The sequence below is a fragment of the Nematolebias whitei genome, chromosome 6 (genome assembly GCF_014905685.2).
Source record: "Nematolebias whitei isolate Nwh7 chromosome 6, NemWhi1, whole genome shotgun sequence".
Lineage (NCBI taxonomy): Eukaryota > Metazoa > Chordata > Actinopteri > Cyprinodontiformes > Rivulidae > Nematolebias > Nematolebias whitei.
Window position 1 is genome coordinate 17,597,171 of NC_056503.1, and position 19,260 is coordinate 17,616,430.

Consider the following 19,260-nt stretch of genomic DNA (forward strand, 5'->3'; position numbering starts at 1 on the left):
CATTTACTCCGACAGGGAAACCAACGATGGACATAAGCTTCAAGATATCCGAACAACGGGGCCTCCTCTTCCGTTTCCTCAAAAACACCCCCCAACTGGAGACAATGGGACGGTTTGTTGGCGAGACCATTTAAAACGTGGACATGAAACAACCCAACCGTTTCTACTGACAACCATTGAATTCACGTCTAAAGACATTTCTCTGAGCGCTGCAACGATTGAGAAGGCCGTAACATGGAACGAGACTTTAATGTGTCCGAAACAAAGAAAAACGGGGGGGTCCAGCCTACTCCGTTGGGGAGGGGGTGCCTTTTATCCTCTGCGAAGCTCCCTCAGCTCTGCAGCGACTTTACGCAACTCGGCTTCAATCTCCAAGAGCTCCTGTTGGGAGAAAGAGGACAGAATGAACACACGTGCACGTTTGAGGCCTTCAACGTTTACGAGATCTTAGAGGCACTGAGTGGGACTGTGTGGGAGCAAAAGGCTAAATCCATTTGGTGTGTGTCTAAAAATGTTAGAAGTAATTTGAGAGAATGCTTGGGCTTCATGATGGTTGGTGCCAGGTAATGGTGGGACGACATGAAGACAGAAGACCCAACATTTCTTCATGTTTACTTCCCTTTATTGTAGTTATGGTGGCTCCAATGCAACTTTTAGATCATTTAATTCAATTATGTTTTACAGGAGCTCTTAATCTCTTAGTGCGCACACACACACACACACACACACACACACACACACACACACAATTGCTGTGGTAAATGTAACTTAAGCCCTATTCGCATGGGATTAGTTTGACCTCGGGACCACATGTAATCAAGAAATTACTCAACGTCTGCTTTTTATGTGGTGCATTTTCACGAGATAACCAAAGCCTGAGATGCTGAAATTTCCGGACATCTTCCGGACATGATGTTAACGCGCTGTGTTGTCACGACCAGGCCGGTCTCAGGCTTTGATGTGGTTTTACAAATCATACAGCACAAAGAAAACTAAAGAATTCACAATATAAAATTGTGTTAATCTGCTTGTTGAGGAGAAGGCAGGTTCGACCGGATGGTTTAAGAGGTTAAAAAAAGTTTTGTTAAGCTTAGACGGACAATCTGTCACCGGCCGTACACGTTGAAATGGACTTGCGACCTGTCCAGGGTGTACCCCACCTCTCGCCCAGCGAGTGCTGGACATGTGCACCAGCGACTCCCACTACCCGAAAAGGAAGAAGCGGGTAAATAAAATGGATGGATGGATGGATGGATCAGCTGATCACCAGCTGCGCGCGTCTCCGCACCTGCTGTCATCTGCGGTGAAGGAAGCAGCAGCATAAAAGCCAAAGCGAGCAGCGCGTTCATTTAAAATAGTCTTGTTCTATATTTTTCCAGATGATTTTGCTTAAACAAAAACAAAAAAACGCCTCATTACGTATCGGATCCGGCGCATTTCTGTCCAAATCACAGGGATGCCTGTTTGCATTGGATTAGTTTTATCACAGGACCAGGAGCTCAGAAAAATATAGTAGGTAATGTGCGGGGGGAATTTTCACTTTACAAATTACTGACATGGCCGACTTGCACGGGATTAACAACACAGACAATCTCTGTAATTATTACAAATAGCATGTGGTCCCTAGGTAGAACTATTCCTATGCGAACAGGGCTCAAGTTGAATGAACAAGAAAATTCCCAAAACAATCAGTCTGTGGCTGAAATAGTGTAGAGGTAGGGCAGCTGACTTGGGACCAGAAAGTCGCAGGATCAGTTCCCTGTCATGCCCACATGACGTGGTGTCCGTGAGCAAGTGCTCTCCGGACGTTCCCATAGCTGCCCACTGCTCCACCTGGGTGCATCTCTCTGTAAGTGTTTAGGGTGTTCTTAGTTCATATCTTAGATAGTATTACCGTTTTTCTTTACAATTTATACTTTTGTTGGATGTAACTGGGACCCTGTGTACACAGTTTCGTTCCACCACATGCACCACATGTGATGAGAATGACAATAAAGAATCCTTGACCTTGATCTAACGTGTGATTGTTTTAAATGCAGAGAACTAATTTCATCATTGTATGACGACACACAGCACTTTCTTAAACCTGTTGGAACGAGAGTACTGCAAACACAACGTTATACGCCCGTCGACAAACTTCTCTATAGCAAGGGTCCGGATGAGCAAAGACCTCGTTTTAACTTTGACCTTGATTTGTGACCTTGACCTTAGAGGTCGGGTGATGAAAAGTGTATGCAACACTTGATCTGGTATCAAGATTTATTCAATTATCTTGAGTGGATCAGAAATTACGGCCCGGCCAAGAGAAAGTTTATCGATATACGGACAGACAGAGACTATACCATAATACGCTGCCTTTGACGGACGTTCAATAATAATAACAATAATAATAATAATAATAATAATTTTAAAACTCTGAGGTGATGTATCGAGACAATGGCTGCAATAATAAAACAGTCTGGAGGTTTAAACCCAGCCAGGCCAACAGGAAGTGGACGATGTAGCTGTGTTGTGTCTCATTGTTGATAACCTGTTTATTACAGGATTGTTTACTCTAAACATTTACCCAAAACAAAAACAAGTCGTAAAACTCCAAACGTTTGACAAAGTGTTCACTTTATAATATAATCACGTGTGTTGTAGTTATTCCTCAGTCTGAATGTTTATTTGTCGCAACTTCTCCGTGTGAAGTCATTTAGTTTGAGCCGACTCACCTCTCCATCTTCAGCGTCTCCTTCATCCTCATCATCCTCAGGGTCCTCCTCATCTTCTCGAACATATTCGTCTTCATCCTCCCTGTTCTCCTCCTCCTCCTCTTCCTTGTACCTCTCTCGTTCAAATTGTCGCGTGGCCTCATCACTGGCTTTCTCCATCACTCTCTTCTGCTGCGGCTCCTTCACCTCCGACGCTTTGTTCGTCTTCTGAACCTCCTTCTCTGTTTCCTCCTTCTCTTCGGTCATGTTGTCCTCTTTCTTCTCAACCTGCTCCTCCTCCTCCTGTGCACGTTTCATCTTTCTGGCGAGTTCATCCAGCTCCTCCTGCTTCTCCTTCCTCTCCTTCTCCTTTGGCTGGCTCCTGTTGTCCTGCTCCCTGAGCAGCTCCTTCAGCTCCTTCTCCACCTTCTCCTTCTCCACCATCAGCTCCACCCCGTTCTTCCTCCTCTGCTCCTCCAAGTCCTCAGGTGCGTCTCTTTTGTCCTGCTTCACCTTCTTGTCCTCCACATTCTCCTTCAGCTCCGTTTCTTCGGGGTTCTCCTCCTCAGCCTTCTGTTGCTTCAGTTTCAGCTCCTCGCTGTGTTTCTCTCCTTCACCGTTCTTGGTGAGCTCCGCTCCGAGGAGATCCTTTAGCTCCTTTTCTCGTTTCTCTTGGTCATCCATCTCTTCAGTCTGCAGCTTCATCTTCCTCTTGGTTTCATCCTCCTCCGTCTTCCTTCCAGTGTCGCTGTCCTCCTCCTCGTTCTTCTCCTCCAAGTCGCCCTCATCATCGGTCAGATTGTACTCGTCCCTCTCCCCCTCTTTTCTCTGCTCCTTCTCTCTCTCTGCAAACAGTAGGACATGGACAGTCAACATCAGCTCAGAGGCAGGACATTTGTTTACCTTGTAAACAACAAGAAGACAAACAATTAAACTAATTTATTGGCTTCAGTCAGGCCTATTATTAAATTATTGGGTTTTATTACAAACAAACTAAATAATGTTTAGAATTTCATAAAAATAAAAACTTGTGGTTTTAGATTTTGGAACTATTTGAATGTGGGACGAGGTAGAAATGATCTCAGTCCAGACTTTATTCAGAACAAGAAATGTTTCATCAAAGATACAGAAATGTTCAAAAAGCACACCCTACAAGTACGCACTTATTCAAACAAAAACACCCTTTAATTCAAATATTACAATTAACTCCTTTGAATGAAAAGTCTTCATCCTTTGGATGAAGACTTTTCATCCAGAGTAATATTTTAAAACAGCACATGCTGATAAAACAAGCAGTACACCAATGTCCCCGTCGCTGAAGAGAGTGTTGATAGTTTTCTAGATGAGTGGGTTTTTTTGGGACTCAAACTTAGTTTTTGGTGCAAGATATGGTGCAGCCAGGGGCTGTGGTAGCTTGGTGGTCAGTGCCGTGGTCTTGCAATCCTGAGGATGGGGGTTCAAACCCAGGTTGTGTCAGGAAGAGCATCTGGGGTAAAACAAATTCCCAAATCTTTCGTGAGTGTTCGCTCGCTGTGAAGGGAGCAGCTGAAAGAAACTTACCTTCTATATTCAGTGGTGGAGCCAGGGGGTGGCCAACAGTGGCGTGGCCCCGATAGATTATCCTTCAGCCACCCCAATCGTTTAAGGAAACTATACTTTTAAGAAATATAAAAACTAGGAAATAGTTTCCTTAAATGACTGGGGCGGTCGGTTTACATACTCTGAACAAAAATACACTGCCTGACCAAAAAAAGTCGCCACCTGGATTTAACTAAGCAAATAGGTACGAGCCTCCTATTGGATAATTACTGCATGGGTGATTATCTTTCAGCTGGCAACAAGTTATTTAACACTACTGGTGCAATGAGTTGCTTCTCTTCCTTAAACAACCATGTTTAAGTTTTCCACGACCACACATCACGTGGTCGTGGAAAAGATGTCAGTCTGTTTGAGAAGGGTCAAATCATTGGCATGCATCAAGCAGAGAAAACATCTAAGGAGATTGTAGAAACTACTAAAATTGGGTTAAGAACTGTCCAACGTATTATTAAAAACTGGAAGGAAAGTGAGGACCCATCGTCTTTGAGGACGAGATGTGGCCGAAAAAAAATCCTGAATGATGGTGATCAGTGATCACTTAAACGTTTGGTGAAATCAAATGGAAGAAAAACAACAGTAGCACTCAGGGCCATGTTTAATAGTGATAGTAAGAACATTTCCACACACACAATGTGAAGGGAACTCAAGGGACTGGGACTGAACAGTGTGTAGCCTTAAGAAAACCACTAATCAATGAGGCTAACTGGGAAAAAAGGCTTCAATTTGCTAGGGAGCATAAAGATTGGACTCTGGAGCAATGGAAGGTCATGTGGTCTGATGAGTCCAGATTTATCCAGATTTATTTTGTCCCAGAGTGATGGGTGCATCAGGGTAAGAAGAGAGGCAGGTGAAGTGATGCACCCATCATGCCTAGTGCCTAGTCATCAATGCAAGATCTTGGTGAAAAATTAATGCAACACTGGATGGAAATAGATCTTGTGACATTGCAGAAGTTTATTGAAACAACGCCACACAGAATGCATGATGTAATCAAAGCTAAAGGAGGTCCAACAAAATATTAGTGTGACCTTTGTTTTGGTGGCAACTTTTTTTTTGGGCGAGGCAGTGTATAAACTAAACACTTTTGTTTTAGCTCCCATTTCTCATGAGCTGAACTCAAAGATCTAAGATGTTTTCTATGTACACAATAGGCCTTTTTCTCTCAAATATTGTTCACAAATTTGTGTACATCGGGGCGACTGTGGCTGAGTGGTTATAGTGGTCTTCCTCCAATGCGAGAGTTGGGGGTTCGATTCCACCAGCAGTCACATGCCCAAGTGTCCATGGGCAAAACAATGAACTCCTCATAGCCTCTGATGTGTGTCCCATCGGTGTATGAATGTGATAAAGCTCCGATTAGTCTTTGTAGAGATCTAGTAGAGTGCTGTATGAATGTGTAAATGAGGACACAGATTGTAAAGAGCTATCTTGATAAGACAGAAAGGAGCTGTATGAGAACAGTTCATTTACCATTTAGATCTGAATTAGTTAGCACCTCTCCTTTTCTGAGATAATCCATCCACCTCACAGATGAGGCATAGAAGATGCTGCTTAGACAGCATGATTATTGCACAGGTGTGCCTTAGGCTGACCACAATAAAGGACCACTTTAGTTACTTTAGTTACATAATGGGAACTAATGTCATTGTTCAGTGTAACCACCATGTTTTGCTGTTTGTGACCAATTCATTCAATCTTAAGTTCCTTTGGCCTCCAGATCACATGCGAGGCATTCCCAACATTTCAAAAGATCAAATCTATTTTTGTTCCAAATGACTTGATCGTTCCAACGTCCACTTCTGCCGTCACTGCTCATCAGAGACCGTTAAAACATCTGACTGATGCATTACTGCCACCAAGTGGTGGGAAGCTGTGTTGAAAGCTTCATTAAAACCCGTTCAGTGGTTCACGAGATGCGCTGACAAACAGGCAAGTGCACAAAGAAACGGGCAAAAACACTATCACCCGCCATTCATGCTAGAAAACGTGAGCAGGGCTACGTTTTGTAGCAAAGTGTTCGAGAACGAATAAACGGAGCGATTCAGTGTGAGACGGCGCTACGTACCATCATCAGCCAGACTCTGCAGCTCTCTGAGAAGACCCTGATGTCTCTGCACTTCATCAAGTTCCTCTGTCAGAAAAATATGACACAAAAAACTAAACGTTTAGCACAATAAAAACAAGCCTCTTCACAGAATACCAGCAAAGGACCTCTGTGTGTGCAGAGGGTTTTGACTGGTGTGTGTGGTATAATTCATTATTACTGAAGGACACCAGTTAGACCCTGCAGATTAAATGAACTAAAGAAGATATATCAAATTCAGTAAACTTGTCTGTTTGAATGTTTTAATGTACGTGAATGTTTCTGTTCAGTGCCATGAGACTTTTGCTGTTGTGACTTGGAATTATATAATTAAACTAAATTGAATGTGTTTAAGGCCTGTTTTGCATGAAATATTAAATATACTTAAATTAGATTACGCAAGATGTTTAGAGAAACAAATCAGTTTTTGATAGAAGTGTTAGTAGTTCACACTAAGACACCAGAAGATGTAGTTTGTATATTCTAACCAAATGTTGGTGAACAAATGTAAAGAACGCCACCAGTTTCAAACAAGTTGGGATGTTGTGTAAAATGTAAATAAGAATAGAATGCAATGACATACAAGTCACGTAAATCCCTATTCTATTCACAGTAGAAGATAAATACATCAGGTGTTTGAACGAAGAAACTGATCCATTTCCTTAAAGAAAAATTAGGGAATTTTGAAGTTGATGTCAGCAAAACATCTAAAAAATTATTGGACAGGAGCAACAAAAGGCGGTAAAGCTAAGTGATATAAAAAAAAGAAGCAGCTGGAGGAGCATTTAGCATCTGATTAGGTTAATTAGCAACAGAAGTAAAGATGGGCAGAGGTTTACCATGCAGTGAAAACTGCATCTAAAAACAGTGGAACAATTTCAGAATGTTACACACAGAAACATTGGAAACACTGAGAATATCCCATCATCTGCAGTTCATAATATCATCCATCCATTAACTTTATCTATTTCTTCCATTTTGGGTCACGGGGTTCGCCGGTGCCCATGTCCAGCAATCACTGTGCGAGGGGCGGGGGACACCCTGAACAGTTCTCCAGTCCATCACAGGGACACATAGAGACAAACAACCATTCACTCTCTCATTCACACCTAGGGACAATTTAGAGTTACCAATCAGCCTAACATGCATGTTTTTGGTCTGTGGGAGGAAACTGGAGAAAACCCACGCATGCACGGCGAGAACATACAAACTCCACCCAGAAAGGCCCCCGGACCAGGATTTGAACTGGGGACCTGCTCGCTGAGAGGCAGCAGCTCTACCAGTTGCGCCACCGTGCTGCTAGTTCATAATATGATCCAACGATTTCAAAGATCTGGAGAAATCTCTGAGCTCAGAAGACTGAAAGTCAACACTGAATGCTGATCTTATAAATGCGAACACCTAAAACAGGGGTGCCCAGTACGTTGATTGCGATCTGCCAGTCGATCACAAGTAATGAGTAGATCGCATGGCATTAAAAAAATAAAACATCAGCCTATCATCCATCCTCACAATGAAATTTGTCACTTGATTGACATACAGGGTAGCCAATCTGAGACCAGACCTGTTCTGACATGGGTCACCACGCTAGGGGTAAGCGATACGACTCAAATATTATATTATGATATTTCAGAGCATTCTGACAATTACGATAAATTTCATGGTAACAAAAAAAACCCAGAAATCAGTTATTCATTTGACAAAATTAACTTAACATGTTACTTTGCAGTTTTATATAAAAACACACACAAAAAAAACAAGCGTTAATCTTACTGAAACTACTTTATTTAGTAAAGTATTCAGTTTAGAGCGAGTGGAAACAGCTGAGCTGCGCGGTGTTTGTTTTTAGCTAGCTGGTATTGCGCGCAGCTAATCAGAGTTACACCAGTACAGACTGGTGGGGGGGTGCGCAGTTCGGCGTTGTTGCGCTCGGTTCTGTTAAAGGGGTGGGGCGCCCCGCTTGTATAATGGTAGGGGAAACACTGACGCATTACGTTATGAAATTAGCATATCATGATATCATTTATTTTCCCGGGCAAGTTTTTTTAGCGGTGTCATCATGAACAATATGATATGGCTCAGCCCTACACCACGCATGCGCATACAACCACACCAAAAACCAGCAAGCTGCTGAGTTGCCTAGTTAGCCTCCAATTTAGCATTTTTAACTGATCTGACCAACATGTTGAATGACCTTAACGTAGCGCTGCAAGGAAAGGACAAACCTGTGATCTATACCATCAGCTCAGTGCAACATCTCTCCTCAAAGCTGCAGCGCCGCAATGTGGCAAACTTACAAGAACCTCGCGTCAGAGCTGGAGACGCAAAAGAAGTCGCGTGTGCAACTTGACAGTGCACGCTACACTGAGCAGAACGGTGTCAGAGTTTGACAAACGCTTTCCAGACGTGTTTTACTGGAGCCAGTCGCTACATTCATGTGCTACCCTTTTCAGGAAGATGCTGAGGTTGCTTGACTGGCATCACAGATTGAAACTCTGCTTCACCTACACTTTTCTGGAGTGGACGATGAGATTTTGACACTACAAGCTGACATTCAGCTCAAGTCCAGGGCTCATGGATATTTCTGGAATTTACTCACTGAGGACAAGTACCCCAACATGAGGAATCGTGTTACCTCATTGACTGCATTATTTGGCTCCATGTGGTCAGCCTTTTCCCACATGAAGATTATTAAATCCAAATACCGTTCCACCATGACTGATGATCATCTGGAAGTGTGACTGAGGCTGGATATGAGCAGCTACTGTCTGGACTGTGCATCCCTGGCTGATTCCATTCAGTGCAAGTCATCAGAGTAAGGTAATGACAAACAATGTACAGAGTTGTACTGCTCAATATAGGTTCATGGCATGCAGTTATGCAAGGTACAACATATATTGTACAAATAAAGAATGCTTAATATTTTTATAAATAAGTATATGTTTTGTATTTTTATGGTATAGATCACTTTGACTTGGTCATTTTATAAGTGACTGAAAAAGTGTGGGCACCCCTGATCTAGAGGCACCGCCATCTTCTCTGGACCAAAGCTCATTTCAGTTAAAGTAGAAAACTGTTCTGCAGTCAGATAAAACAAACTTTAATGTTTGTTTTTTTTTAACCAACCATCATGTCCTCTGTACTAACAGGGAGAATAGGAGACCATCCAGCCTGTTATCAGTGTACAGTTCAAACCTCTGTCTCTCTGTTGGTATAGTGGTACATTAGTCCATCTGGTATGGACAGCTTGCACAACTGGAAAGTCATCAGCCTTGCAGAAAACTACTGTATATGCAGGTTTTAGAACATAATGTACACCTTTTTCAGAGAGGGCCTTGCATATTTCAGCAAGACAATGCTAAACTACATACTATATCCATTACAGCAGCATGGCTTCATAGTAGGACTGGGCGATATGACCAAAATTAACATCTCAATATTTTTAAGATAAATCATGATATACGATATATATCTCGATATTCAAACATCTGCTAAGTAAGCTGCAGCTTACAAGCGCTGTTTTAAATGGTGAAAAAGATTTGTAGTTCTGACATTTTGTCGGGACTTGTTTTTGGCATTGTCTACAGAAAACATTTTTCTGCTGCTCATCTGACAATATAAATCCAAACCATCTCTGAAATAGCAGCCATTGGTTTCTTTTCGCTCAGCAGCTAAGCTGATCTTCATATCTCCTGTGTTAACTTGTTGTGTTAACTCCCCACAACCAGAGAGGGAGGAGGGGGGCTGTTCGATGGTTGCGAAAGAGCCATTTTCACCATCGTAAATTGAGAAAAAATCATGATACATCGAGTATATTGGATACATCGCCCAGCCCTCATAGTAGAGGAGGCCAGGTGCTGAACCAACCCAGCCTGCCTACAGTACAGATTTCTCACCAACTGAGTACAGTTGAATCCTGATACAAGAAAATCCAGCAGGACTGCTGAGCAACCATCATCTTACAGCAAACATAAATGTGACATTTCCCTCCAAAAACTGCAAAAGAGGCTTCAGGTTTGTAAACATAATTATGTTCCAACTATTTTGAGACATATTTCTGCCATAAAGTTCAAAATTCTTACTTTAAAAAAAAAGCATAATTTCTCAATTTAAACATTTGAGAAATGTTTAAATTGAGAAATTTATTTTGCTCCACTGAATAAAACGAGTTTATGAGATTTACAAATCATTGCATTCTGTTTTATTTTACACAGCATCCCATCTTTTATGGAATAAGGGATGCAGATAAAAGTAAAACAATATGAAAATACTCAAATTAAAAACGTTTAAAAAAGGTCAAAACATGTACCTGCTAGCCGTGATCCACATTCATGGTGGGACCCATCTTCATTCAGGGTCTCCTGAATGATACATTCAACCTGGTTTTACAGTCCAAAGGAGAAGAAGCACACATTTAATGATTAAATAATTACAAAGTTAAATCACAGTGGAAACAAAAAGGACTTGTTTCTGACCTTGGCATCATTAAGTGGTGAGGTTACTGGCCGGCTTCCCACTTGAAAAAAAACAAGTTGGGACAAAATGGCAACGTTAACTTGAAGTATATTTAGTATTTATGCAACAAGAGAAGATCTACCAATCCCCCTCATACACATGAACTACTGCTTTCTTTATCCTGTGAGGGTGTAGGTGGAGCTGTGCCCCCATTAGGGTGAGTGATATTACTTTTGCAAAGCAGCTTAGCCTCGTGTCCCTTCACTCGGAGGCAAAGTACTTCAGCTCGCCGCAGGTTCGTTTGCACCAGAGCTAAACCAATCACTAATCACTGACCTGCACTAATCATTAAGGAGCTCCTTCACTGCACGTTTTTACTAAATCACACCCTCTGTCACACAACAACTGAATACAATTTAAGATCATTTGGAGGATCAGCACCTCCAAATCTGAGGTCATGGTCCTCAGTCGGAAAAGGGTGGATTGTTCTCTCCAGGTTGGGGGTGAAGTTCTGCCTCAAGTGGAGGAGTTCAAGCATCTAGAAGTCTTGTTCACGAGTAAGGGAAGAATGGAGCGCGAGATCAAAAGATGGATCAGTGCAGCTTCTGCAGTATTGTGGACACTGTGCCGGTCCGTTGTGGTGAAGAGAGAGCTGACATGACAGGGGAAGCTCTCCGTTTACTGGTCAGTCTACGTTCCTACCCTCACCTATAGTCAAACTCTGGATTGTCGCTGAAATAATGAGATCACATATCCAGGCGGTCTAAATGAGTTTTATCTGCAGGGTAGCTGAACTCTCCCTTGGAGACAGGGTGAGGAGTTCAGTTATCTAGAAGAGACTTTGAGTAGATCCACTGCTCCTCCACATCCAAAGGAGCAAGCTGAGGTGGTTCTGACATCTGGTAAGGAAGCCCCTAAATGCCTCCCTAGAGAGGTTTTCCTGGCATGTCCAGATGGAAGGAGACCCTGGGGAAGACTCAGGACACAATAGAGAGACTATGTCTCTTAGCTGACTTGGGAATGCCTTGAGGTGACCTTCCAGAAGAGCTGGAAGTGGTGGCAATGGAAAGATATCTGGACCTCCCTGCTCAAGCTGCTGCTTCCAAGACCTGACTCCAGAACAAGTAGGGAGGGAGGGGGATAGATAGATAACTTGAATTTACACCTTTTAACCATTTTTCATCTTTTGTTGCCATTGAGTCTTGTACAAACAACTGGTGATGATAAACCTTCATCCACTGTGGCTTGCTCAGGGGTTCTCCAAAAATATCCACTTCAATTGGTTTCTATTTGGGGACACCAAAATGTTCAAGTACCACCAGCACTGCTTGTACCACAGTCTGAGAACCATGGTGCTGCACATACCAGTTGTTCCAGTCAATTTCATTTACCATTATAACTCCACCAATTCACGACTAAAGTAATCTCAAGGCACTATAAACAAGTGGTACACTGATGTCCCCTCATTGCTGAGGAATTTGAGTAGTTAATGTTCGTAGTTTTCAAGATGAATGTTTTTCTGGACGGGAAATGAACAGGGAATGCAAATAAACCTTAATGTTTTTGGTGCAAGATATTCAAGTGGGTAGGAGTTACTCTGGGGAGAAGAACAGAGGGAGTTTAGTTCCTTGTTCGAGGCAGCACAGAGTGATGGATACTGGTGATGGTGGGAGCAATTTTATCCTCCACCAGCATTGGAGGAGCTGGGGGTTGGCCATTAGTGGACTTGGGCAACAGATTAATCTTTGGCCACCGCAATCATTTAAGGAAATTATACCTGTGGGCAAAATAAAAACTATAAAGCATATAAATGATCGGGATGGCTGGTTAATTAATATACTGAATATAAATGGCCATTTTACATTTTGACTTGGCAACCCATGTTTTGATAGGAACCTTTCTTAGGCCTAGATGCAGCCACACACCAAACTGGAAGGTGGCATTTCATTGCTTATTTTTCAAGTTATCCAGCTCACAAGATGCACCAGATGGATGGAGGGGATTTCCAAGTCCCCTCTTCCCTCAGCCAAGGGACAACAAATGGACCAAATACCATCCATCCATCCATTATATTTTACCCGCTTCTTCCTTTTAGGGTCATGGGGGTCACTGTGTGAGAGGCGGTGGACACCCTGGACAGGTCTCCAGTCCATCACAGGGACACATAGCGACAAACAAGACAACCATTCATTCTCACACCTAGGGGCAATTGACTGTCAAAAACAGTTAAATTCACATTCAAAACAGTCATCTACAGTTCAAAAAAATTCAGTTGTAATACAATAATAGTATTGTGAAAAGCTAAAAGTATCGAATATCGGTATAAACACGATAATTATCGTCTACCTGGCAACCCCGTCCGCCTGTTAATTGCAGCGGAGCGTGTCTCTAAAACACACGCACGTGTCCAGCTCGTGTAAGACTTTCTTTAATCTCTAAACGAACATTTTATTCGAGTCCAGTTAGCCCACTAAACATGCCACTTTGTGTTGGGGATGCTCCCGGCGGCGGCCCGGACCGACAGCCGGGTGGACGCATTTTCGCAGTTATATAACCCGCTCCTTAACAGCGAACCCCCCACGAGCCTTCCAACATGTAGCCTAGCTTAAAGGCCGGTACAAAACACGAACTCATGTGATGTTAGCGGGTCGAAACTGCGGCTGCTGAGAGGTCTGTCTCCGGCGCAGTCTGCTTCGTGAGACATTTTGTTCCGGACAAATTAATTCAGCTGTAACCACATGATGAAATATGTCGGACTCACCTCCGGCTGCAGCCCACACGAACAGCGCGGTGACCAGAACTCCCATGGAGGACCCGAGAGGAGGATGTTCCGACAGGAGATGTAACCTTGAAGTGATGGGCTGCACCGGATCCGCTGAGCGAGGTGGAGCCGAACCGGTGTCAGGTGACCGGGTCCAGACAGCAGGTCAGGTGCTCCTGGGGGTTCATCAAACGCTAATCTGGACTCGTGTTCTGCACAGATGACCAGAACCAGCACCAGAACCTCAGGCTGAAGTCATGTTTGTTGCATAATGACGAGCTGCGTGCAGGATAAACATTAATAAAATTAATTTTATTTTAAAGTTGCTCAACCCTCAGCAGGTCCTTTAACTTTAATATGTGTTAATTGCTTAGGGGGAACATCGACCACCTCACATAAACTAAAAATTCTATTTTTATATTATTTATTTATATTATATCAGGTCTCTCTTGTAAATGAGTCCTCGAGGCTCAATTTACCTGTCTAAATAAAGGTTGAATGAATATTGTCTTCCACATGTGACTATTTTAGCTTGAAATAAAAATATACAATTTAAAAGACAGTTTAAAAACAAAAGCATTTTCCCCCTGTATCCATCCATTATCTTCCTCTTGTTCTGGATTCTGGACTCGGGGCAGCATCTTGAGCGCTCTCAGGACATTATTACCTGCAGTGTCCCCTCAGTGAGGACTGAACTAGGCTAAAGGGCCTTCTCCTACTCCACTTCTGTTTCTTGAAGTATCTGGCAAAAATACCTGAAGTACTCAACCTTGACCTCTCTAATGCCCCTTTTCCATTAGTACCGGTACGGGCCGGTACAGCCCGGCTCTACTCTACTCGGTACGGTACAGGTTGTGTTTCCATTATGCTTTCAGTACCGGTTCCAGTGGGCGGGGTTCAAATTGACGTCACCACCTCTCACCAGCTGGTGGCGCTGAGACGCAGAAACTGTTTTCTGTACAGGTTGAGAATTTATGTTATTTTGAAGTTGTGTGTATGTATGTATGCATGTATGTGTGTATGCACGTATACATGTGTATAAATATATACATATATACACATATATATATATATATTTATACACACACACACAAATATATATGTACACACATATGTGTATATATTTATGTGTGTATATATATATATATATATATATATATATACACACACACACACATATATATATATCATATGTGATATATATATATATCACATATGTATATACACACAATTATGTATATAAATGTATATATATACACATGTATTTATATACATATATATGTATTTATATATATTCATATATATTTATATACATATATATGTATTTATATATATTCATATATATTTATCTATATTTATTTATAGATATAAATATATATATATATGTATATAAATTAAAACTCTGATGAACCAGATTCTACAAAAACATTAGATTTAAATTTTTATAGGTTTTCATCATCATTTGATGTATTTGCATTCATTGTGTCTACTTTTAATGTTCATTTTAAATGTGTGGTTTTCTTTCTTGTTCACATATAAACATTTTATTTTTAGCTTTGCTTTAAAGTTCTTGTTTTGTGATTTGTACATTTGTGGGTTAAAATAAAGTTGAACTGAAGGTCGTCTCTTCTTTAAACATGTTTGAGGGAAATATTCCTGAGATCCAATAGTTTTGTGTCTTTCTATGATTTTCAGCTGAGTTAACAGTCATTAAAGTGAAAACAGGATTTCACGATAAAGCTGGCACCGTTTTTTTTTGTTTTTTTTTTTAATCTTCAACGCTCTGCTGGTCTCGCACGACACTGCCCGCAGTCACACGATCCTCTCCTCCGGAGAAGAGGAGGCTGGGAGGCTCATCTTTCCAGCTCCAGTTCAGCTGGTGACTCCAGAGGCTGTTCCAAGACCCCAGCCGCGCGTAATCATGAAGGTCCGACCCGCGCAGACAGGCGGGCAGAGACGGGTCTGCGACGAACGGTGGAAGCGATTTTAAAAAACATTTTACGTGTAAAAAAATAATAATCATTTTTAAATCGCTTCAGCATTTTTTTTAAACATTTTTTGTATAAAAACAAAATATTATTTTATTTAAAAATCGCTTCCAGCGTCCGTCCCAGACTGTCCAGTCCGCCTGACTGCCGGGCGGGATTGGGATTCAGCCTTCATGATTACGCGCGGCCGGGGTCTGGCAACGTCCATCTGCGAGTCCCCATCTCCAGATTCACAGTGACCTGCGGAGCTCTGAGCACACAAGGCTGGTATCCAGAACCCGAGCCTCCGAGTCGGCACATCGAAGGATCTTCCGCGGTGACCAGCTGAACTTGGAGCCGGGGAGATGACGCCCTGCCCGGCCTGGCGCTCCGAGGCTCCGGAGGGAGGATCGGGGTACACCAGCAGAGCTCCATCCAGCTTGCTCTGAATTATGTTGTCGGCCACCAAGCACAAAAAATGCCAGCACATCAACATTAGACCAAGATGTTGTCAGTATTGTTTTTAAAATCTTTAAAATAAGTCCAGGCTGCTCCAGTCCGAGAAATTGCAAATGGCGGATTATTGTTTTGAAAGTTTCTGAAGGATCCAGTGACTCCGCCCCCAACTCCGCCCCCGACCAATCAGTGACCGACAGTGTACTGATGTCACGTTTTTGTACCTCTTCGTACCGGTTAGAACCACAGAGCCAAGGGTACTGAAAATAGTAACAGGTGCTAAGTACCGGTACTAATGGAAAAGCCTCAGAACCGGGCCAAGTAGGGTCGAGTCGGCCCGTACCGGTACTAATGGAAAAGGGGCAAACGTGGCTTTAAGCATCTGTTGGACTCCTGGCAAGGATCAATGCAGACATGTTCCTGTTAGCCCACTAAACATGTCACTTTGTGTTGGGGATGCTCCCGACGGCGGCCTGGACAGACAGCCGGGTGGACGTATTTTCGCTGGTTGAAAGGTTGAATGAATGAAACCTCGTCCAGCTCTTCTGGGAGGATTCCAAGGCGTTCCCAAATCAGCTGAAAGATGTAGTCTTCCACTTGGTCTCCTCCCAGTTGGACATGCCCGTAAACCCTCAGGCGTCCAGAGAGCATCCTTACCACAGGTGAAGGTAGGAACATACACCAACCAGTAAATGGAGAGTTTCTTGCAGCTCAACTCCCTCTTCACCACAATGGACCGGCACAGAATCCATAATACTGCAGAAGCTGCACCGATCCGTCTGTCGATCTCATGCTCCATTCCTCACTTGTGGAAAACCCCTTCTCCACTTGAGGCAGAACCTCACAACCTGTAATTCCCCCCCCCCCCCCCCCCCCCCAGTAGTAGACATAATTTATTTTTTGACAATTTTTCAACAATGTCATCTGAAGTTTTGTGGAAACCCTCCAGATCTTTAAGCTGAAAATTGATCTTTTTACAGTTACTAATGCGTAAAATCGGGCATCATGTCCCCAAATAGTTTCTTTGCAATTTCTGGTTAACGTTAATCTTTGTTTCAGCCCTCTACACTTGCTTTTTATTTATTTATTTTTTTAACATATTTTTATACGCAAATGCAGCCATGCACTGCTGTCTGAATGACTGCAGAGCAGCTGAAACAGATATGAACACTGTTTAGACAGAAGTTTAAAAAAAAAAAAAATAATTAGGCATGAAACTATCTAGACCACATGTCCAGATGCATGATCAATAATCCAGGTAGATGCATTGTTCAGTCAGGTCATCTGGACAGTTTCTTTTTTTGTTTTGTTTTGTTTTAAGAGACATGTCGTACCTTCATCTGAAGGACTTCATCAATCTGAGGAGTCACAAACAAACCGTTTCCCCACAAAGAAGCACACTAGTGGACCAACCAGTTTGCTGGGGACAAGATGGTTTCTGGGGGCCGCCCTCTACCCTGTCGACTCCTCCCAGGCAGGCAGCCGCAGCCAAAGTGGTTCAAAACATCAAGGTTCATGCGCAATAATCCAACAATGTTCAGTCAGGTCATCTGGACAGTTTTTTTTTTTTTTTTGGTTGAGATGTTTCGTCCTTCATCCGAAGGACTTCATCAATCTGAGGAGTAACAAACAAACGTTTTCCCCACAATTTTTATTATTATTATTGATTATTATTATTATTATTATTGAGCGTGAACCTTGATAAATTCAGTTCCATTCAGTTTATTTCTATAGCACCAAGTCACAACAGAAGTCACCTCAGGGCACTGAACAGAAACATTCACAAACATTATAAATGCAAATTAGAAAAGTTATGGAAGGAAGGAAGCCAGCAGATGTGTTGTCTTCATTTCGTCGCTGTCTCCCATCTTGAGCTAGCACAAAGGCAACAGTGGGAAGGAAAAACTCCTGAGAAACCTCCCTGTGTAACATACAAGTGTGTTCTTGTTCTTTACATCCAAACTAAAACAATTTTGTTGAACGGGATGAGAGGCGAAACTCACGGCAACATCCAGCCAGGATAGACCGGGTGAGTGGAAGACTGTCCCGGTAAGTCTTCGCTTTTTACATTTGAGAGCCTTTACAAAGCATCACTGAGTGAGTCGGTACAAAAATCAAAAGGATAAAGACAGAGGTAAAATGAAAAAAATAAAATAAAAATTCTGAAAGGAATGCATTATGTCATGATATTGTAATAAATTTGAGTCACGCAGGCAAATCATCACCACACATAAGAAAATAAAGGCTTTTTATTAATTTAAGACTCCCAAAAAAAGGGGGCGAAGGATCCAACCTGAGAACAGAACTGACTATCAAAGGCAGTTTATAATCCAGATTCCACCACAGCAACCCACCCCAACTACCGATTACAAATTACCCACAGCAAACACCCTCCTCTAGAGAGGAGGCACTGCAATCTCAACCAACATGCAGGGTGGTGGTGTTGGCAGTCCTTTAAGGCTGTGATAAAAACAGAGAGAAAGGTGGTTAGGTGTTCCTGTGTGAGGAGGGGAGGTTTGGTGCCTCCTTTAGACAGAGCTGAGCTGGGTGCAGTCACCATCTTGCTCTCCTGCTCCTCTCAGCTGCTCTGACCTGTTGTGGAGCCAAACCACCTAAAGGATGCTGCCACACCAACCACTAAAAGCTCTCCCTCTGTGTTCCGAGACCTTCATTCAGTGTGCTGCTCCTCTGATTGAACACACCTGTAGTTTATCAGTCCCTTCGCCTCCTCTGATGAGTCTTACCCAAGCACATCACACTGTAATAATGGGATCAGAAGATGCATTTATAATGGATTTCAATATGGTCGTTTTTCTGCAAATTAACACTAGAGGGCAGTATTGTTACTGTAAGGTTTGGGGAGTGTTTGAAAGAATTCTGACAACATTTTTAAAAAATGACAAAGATTTTTAGGCTTCGTCAGGAACAATCGTGTTTATGGACAGCACCCAATAAATAAATAAAAACATAGAAAAAATAAATGCGTGGTTGATTTTTTTCCCCATGAGTTAAAGTGCTTATGTTTTCACACAAGATCAAATAAACCTGGTAAAAATGTTCCAAAACCGCACAGGAAACATGTACAAAACATGTAGTTCACATATGCCACATGTGAAAATCACTTGTAACATGTATGTAGTTTGTCCATACATGTGGAAGCTCCATATCTTTTTTCTAAAGACCCACTTTCTGCAGCCTGCTTCGACTTTAAATGATGTTTCGGCTATGAAACATGGAAGTTACAGA

The 19,260-nt window shown here is 42.4% G+C and overlaps 1 protein-coding gene across 1 annotated transcript; it reads right to left on the reverse strand.

Moving 5' to 3' along the window:
* Positions 1-280: 280 nt before the first annotated feature.
* Positions 281-13,698, reverse strand: LOC119411141 (DNA ligase 1). Its single transcript, XM_037678071.1, has 6 exons — positions 13,592-13,698; positions 10,851-10,891; positions 10,685-10,754; positions 6,358-6,423; positions 2,715-3,538; positions 281-381 (listed from the first exon to the last, which is right to left on the reverse strand). Exons 1-6 carry the CDS (start codon positions 13,635-13,637, stop codon positions 313-315), a joined length of 1,116 nt encoding a protein of 371 aa, XP_037533999.1. The 5' UTR covers positions 13,638-13,698; the 3' UTR covers positions 281-312.
* Between the last annotated feature and the right edge of the window lie 5,562 nt (positions 13,699-19,260).